The sequence below is a fragment of the Habropoda laboriosa genome, unplaced genomic scaffold (genome assembly GCF_001263275.1).
Source record: "Habropoda laboriosa isolate 0110345459 unplaced genomic scaffold, ASM126327v1 scaffold2, whole genome shotgun sequence".
Classification (NCBI taxonomy): Eukaryota; Metazoa; Arthropoda; class Insecta; order Hymenoptera; family Apidae; genus Habropoda; species Habropoda laboriosa.
Genome location: NW_017100190.1, coordinates 278,178 through 283,444, shown reverse-complemented (window position 1 = coordinate 283,444; position 5,267 = coordinate 278,178). Strand labels below are relative to the sequence as shown.

Sequence of the window (5,267 nt, the reverse complement as noted above, 5' to 3'; positions counted from 1 at the left end):
GGAGGATGTCGCGTCGGAGAAGCTAAAATAACCGGGGCTTACATGTTGCCTGCAAAGTGTCAGTATGCCTTACCAGAGGGTAGCAAACGAGAGGGTAGCTTTATCACAGGTGTAATGTTTTAGATGTGATTCATACGGTCGGGCCACAAGGGGAAAAGCCAGAAAAGTTGAGGGAATGTTACGAAAACAGTCTGGCAGTTGCTAAAGATAACGAGTCGCGCGTGATCGCTTTCCCTTGCATATCGACAGGAATTTACGGATATCCCCAGAGACCAGCTGCCAAAGTAGCTATATCAACGGTCAAGAAGTTCCTACTCGACAACAAAGACGCAGTAAGCCTTGCGACGTATAGCCCCGCGTTCAACGTGCCCCGAGTATTCACACACGTTTGAAATTCCAGGTGGATAGAGTTATCTTTTGCCTATTCCTGAAAAGCGACAAAGACATATACGAGGAATTGTTACAAAAGTATTTTCCTATCGATTGAATTGACCTACCCGCTGGCAGAGGTACCGCAATATTTTGAGGTTAAGCTCGAAACGTACGAAGGGAAACTGTATCGGTGTATACGTCGAATAATATTCGTAGAAAACTAGCCAAACGTCGTATCTTTCCTACAAACATCTCCTTTATTCGCAACGAACCAATTCTCGAAAAAAAATCATCTCAGGCGTATTCGTACTCGTACGTACGTACACGCGTCACAAATACGGTGCGACGTAGTTGGTTGATTTATAAGTTGGCGGGTAAGAAGGTGATTGGTCGGTGGGGAATGTCGGTGATTGGCGCGACCGCAGCGCCGCGACTTTACGGCTCATCCGCATCGTGTTTCGGCCCGACGACGGTGCGTCGCCATCTTGAAAAATCGAAGTGTGGTAATGTCTGTATGTGGTAATAGGTGGGGGACGGTCGTTAATGTGGTGCGTCTCGTACGGAAAATCTGTCACAAATGGGTAAATATCTGTTGTATTGAAGCCGTTCGATTCAAGAGTCGTTTGGTTTTACTTGTAACGCGCGCGCGTCTCGATCGAAACGTGAGAACGCTGACGAAAGAAGCACACCCATAGGTCCGTGTAGTGCTCTCGCCGATCTGTCGTGGCGAAGGTGCTCTCTCTCGAGCAAGATCGCGGCTAGCTAGTAGTGCGTGCGTCCAAGGAGTACAGTGTCATATTTGTGGATAGTTTGTAGGCGATTTTAAGGTGAATCACGCGGCCGGAATTGCGTTTCCGTGATATCGTCACGAGTAACGCGACGTCGTCGCGTCATCGAGCCGTTGAACGTCGAATACGAAGATACGTGTGCGTGATCGCTTACGCGTACGCGTTCGCGGCGTGAAAATCATCGGATTCGACGTCGTCGCCGTCGCCGTCGCCGTCACCGCCACCGCGGTCCCATAGAAAACGGGGTCGGTGCATGGAGGAAAATATTTGTTGGTAATATCGTGGCCGGAACGAGACATAGTTTGTACTTTGTCGGTGGCTCTCGCTCGATCGCTCGGACAAGGCGGACGTACGGACGGAGTCCCGTAATCCTGAATGGCCGCCGCCACCGCTTTCTAGGTTACTGACGGACACCCAAAGAGAGCGACAGAGAAGGAGCGAGGGCGATAGACATATACGTGTAGAGAGAGAGAGTGAGTGGATGCGCGCGCGCGCGCGTGCGAGAGGGATACACGGAGAGCAAGGGAGAGGAAAGGAGGCGTAGCGGAAAGGAGAGAAAGAAAAGAAGAGGGCAGGAGCGGAGTGGAAAGAAGAAGAGGAGAGAAGAGAAGAGAGAAAGAGAGAGAGCGAGCGCGCTCGCAACTTCACACACGAGCGAGTACCGATGTGCGGCCACCGAGGTACGCGATCACCACCGTTTCCCGGGTGTGTTTCTCGCGTTCGTCGCCGATCCCAGATCGGAGACTCGTTACACGGGGCAGACGAGGCTTGAAATCGTCGCTGCACGCGGCAGAGCAGCCTTTGAATCGCTGGTGCTGTTACTCTGCCGTTGGTTAGAGTGCTGGTGCCGCCACCGCTGTCCTCGTCGCGCACCTCGCATCTCGACATCGACGCCGAGAGACTTTACCTTAGATAAACGCCGCGTGCTGCTGCTCTCTCGTGTATATGCATCTGCTCGCGTACGTATCTTAACCTTAACGGACACCACAAGTGATACGCATACGTATACCCTCGAGCGGGTTGCGTCCTAGCTAGCAGTACAAGTGGGTGTGGGTTTTATTCGTGTACGTAGCTGCGCTCACGCGCACCATTTCCAGTATGATCGTTCTCCTTACCTGCACGTTCGCGTAAGCGTAAGCGTAAACGTAAGCGTGGTAAGTACCCAAAAAATCAGGCTCGAAGGGAAGGGGTCGCCTTGCCGGCCGAGCACGTCGCGAGGAGCAGTTTCTCCTCTCTCTTTGGTCTCTCCGTCGCTCAACCGTCTACCTCCGATTTGGCTGCGAACTCCGAAAAGGCTTCCTCCCCCCACCCGGCTTCCCCTCGTATTTTCGTTGTCGGTGTCGCGCTCGCGCTCGCGCTCGCGTCCACATTAGTCGTCCTAACCCTACATTTTCTTCGTCGCTCTGTCACGAACACGTTTCGGGGGAAAGTGTGTTCTTACTGGTTCGCGTACTACATACGTCGAAAAGGGAATTGTACCGTCCACCGAAATGCCTACTTTGAAGGGTCACTCGCGCTTCTCGGTGCTACTGACCTCCCTCGAGATAACATCGGCGTTATCGGTCACTCGCGCCAATCGTTCGTCCATTCTGTTTTTCACCAAGGGTCGAGAATCGAATCGAATGGAATGGAATCGAATCGAATCACTCGCGCCAATCGTTCGTCCATTCTGTTTTTCACCAAGGGTCGAGAATCGAATCGAATGGAATCGAATCGAATGGAATCGAATCGGTTACGTTTACCTGGAGCATTGTTCTCGGAACGATGCGCTCGTCGAAAGGTAAACACGCTCTGGTTTGCTCGTTCTTTTCTGGATACGTCGAGAAGGAAGGCACGGTCAGAGAGCGTTGGTCGTTTCTCGTTAGCCAACGATTTATTCTTGGATTGCATTATGGAACCCTGGTTCGCGAGTTTATGTAATAGCGTTGGTCGGTGGCTAGCGCGGTAGCAGTTAAGGTAAGGTAAGGCAAAAGAAACGGGAAACTTTCTTGGTAATTGGTGGAAGGAGAGCGGCGGGGTAGGAAAGGGGCTAGGCGCCGCGCGTTCTTCCGACTCGGTGGAACGTAAACCGCTTCCTCGTTAGACGTTGGAGATCCGCGGCGCTAAGTTCGCGTGTAAAGACCTTACGCAAATAGTAGCGGGGTCTGGGTTAGGTTCGGGAGTTGCCTGCCAGCTCCCGTGTTAGCCGCACGCGTACCGTTGACCCAGTTCTTAGGGACGGTCTAGGACCTAATTTCGCCCGACTCCGACTCTTTTCGAATGTTTCGCCGTTGGATGAAACGCAGCCACGGCCACCCGCGTCATTGATGTTCGCGCGGACGCTATAATTAGTCGAGGATGCCTCGCAGATGCCGGCCGAATAAAAGTGTATTCGAAACACCTGTTTGTTTGGCCGGCCAGAGTCGAGCGAGCAGCGGTCCGTCGATGGATCGACGCTCAATTATACGCGTCGTTGGAACCGTTTCTTGTGCAATCCGAGCGGCGCGGTTCGTTCGGCCGATGAAAATTCAGGATCCAGGACCGGAGAGAGAGAGCGAACCAGGCGACCGAGTTTCTCCTTCTTACGCTGCATGTCCTTATTATTTTATACCGTCGACCTGTCTGCCTGTGGCTTTCGTGTCGTAAGGCGGTCGACCAAAGGCGGAAGTGTGTCGATCCTCTCACTTGATGGCTTGCGGCGAACCTTACAAAATCTCGTCCTTCCTTCCTTCCTTCCTTCCTTCCTTCCTTCCTCGCCGACATATGTACACTGTAGAGTGTCCCGCTATTCCTACTCCTGTTTTTCCGCTGCTGCCTCCGCGTCGCCTCGCGCGACTAGATCGAGATGTCTTTTGCAAAAGCCGGGGAACGACGCTATTTAATCGTTTTCTCTTTGCCGTTTTATCGCGGGCCAGACAAGCCGAAATTGGCCGGCAGCGAGGTATGATTCACTCTCGCTCGCCCACCTGTATAGGTCCGTGTCCTCGTTGGATGGTAAAACCGTAAGAATCCTAACCGAAGGATGAATCGTTTCGCCGGATGCGTTCGAGAGCGCAGCGACGCGTAAACGCGTGGAAGGAAGAGAGAAGGATTCTAAGGAGCGTGAACGTTCTCTGTTTCAGGCGTAAGGGGAGAGGGTGCATCGTCGAAGCGTTGGAGGGTTTGAGGCAGTGAAACTGGCTGGCCTACAATGTCCGCTAGTATGCGGAGCACTCTGCAAACCGTTCCAGAATCAGTTCCGGCCGACCACGTCACAAACTCCAAAGTAAGTGTCGAAAACTACATCGCTATACGAGAACACGCTAACGCCCGTTACGCTCGTGTAATCGTAACTGTTCTCGTCGACGACGAACCGGCTCCTCGACCACCTTTTTCACCTTACTTTCTTTCGCCAACTATCGATCGAGGTCTCGAAAATGTCACGGGTGAACACGGGTGAACACGGGTGAACACTTGCTCGTCCGAGCCGTTTCGTCGATCGATAACGCGTTTAAGGGTGTATGGCGAAGGGTAACGATTACGCTCGGAGAAAGGATCGCGACGCGTTCGCGGTGACCTGAGGCGGAAGAAAAAAAGCACGGTTACCGCGATCGCGCCGCCCCTCCCCCACCCTTTCCTCCTCTCTCCTCGCCCCTCCGAGCGTGAACGTCTGCGTATTTGGTGATTTTTGCTCTGTTCTGTGACGGACGCGTACAATCGAAACAATCGTGCTTCGTGACGTCTTTGGTTCGTGGGATCGCAGTGTCTGTACTAACGCAATGCTTCTCGAGCGAAGGAAATACGACGGTCGAGTCGACGAGATCGATCGATGGCGGTGCTGCTGCCTACTAGGGCCTACTAGGAATTTTCCAAGTTAGCAATCGTCGCTCGGCCCTCTACGAGGATATGAGTTTACACGATCCTCGCAAGCGGCCGAGACGAAAGGCGACGCGCGCGGCTACCACCGATGACTCGGCCGAACAGGTTTTCACGACTGGTTGCTTTCGAATTTTCTCCCGGCAGTAGCTGGCCAACGCTTTATTCCCTCGCCGCCGCCAGAACGAGCTTTCACGTTTCTCGCGTTTCCCAATTGAAATCGGCCCGATAAGAATCGATCGTCCGGTTTTCCAAGCAGCGACCACGGATTAG

General features: G+C 53.1%; 3 protein-coding genes across 5 annotated transcripts in view; 2 read left to right on the top strand and 1 right to left on the bottom strand.

Annotated features, from left to right (window-relative positions):
- The window catches only part of LOC108580165 (macro domain-containing protein CT2219-like), a 1,517-nt gene extending 972 nt beyond the window's left edge, over nt 1–545 (top strand). Inside the window, exons 6-8 of the mRNA XM_017943850.1 lie at nt 3–58; nt 124–332; nt 401–545. Of these exons, the coding sequence (XP_017799339.1) occupies nt 3–58; nt 124–332; nt 401–487 (352 nt within the window). The 3' untranslated portion in view covers nt 488–545. The remainder of the gene's footprint in view (nt 1–2; nt 59–123; nt 333–400) is intronic.
- The window catches only part of LOC108580162, a 21,745-nt gene that overhangs the window by 3,701 nt on the left and 12,777 nt on the right, over nt 1–5,267 (bottom strand). The window lies entirely within an intron of this gene.
- Nucleotides 858–5,267, top strand: part of LOC108580161 (serine/threonine-protein kinase MARK2-like) — a 42,264-nt gene continuing 37,854 nt past the window's right edge. For 2 of the 3 annotated variants that reach the window (XM_017943847.1, XM_017943846.1), the window contains exons 1-2: nt 858–953; nt 4,262–4,404. In XM_017943847.1, the coding sequence (XP_017799336.1) occupies nt 4,330–4,404 (75 nt within the window). In that variant the 5' untranslated portion in view covers nt 858–953; nt 4,262–4,329. Of the gene's footprint in view, nt 954–4,261; nt 4,405–5,267 lie in introns of those variants that run through there. The other variant, XM_017943837.1, reaches the window with a different exon arrangement.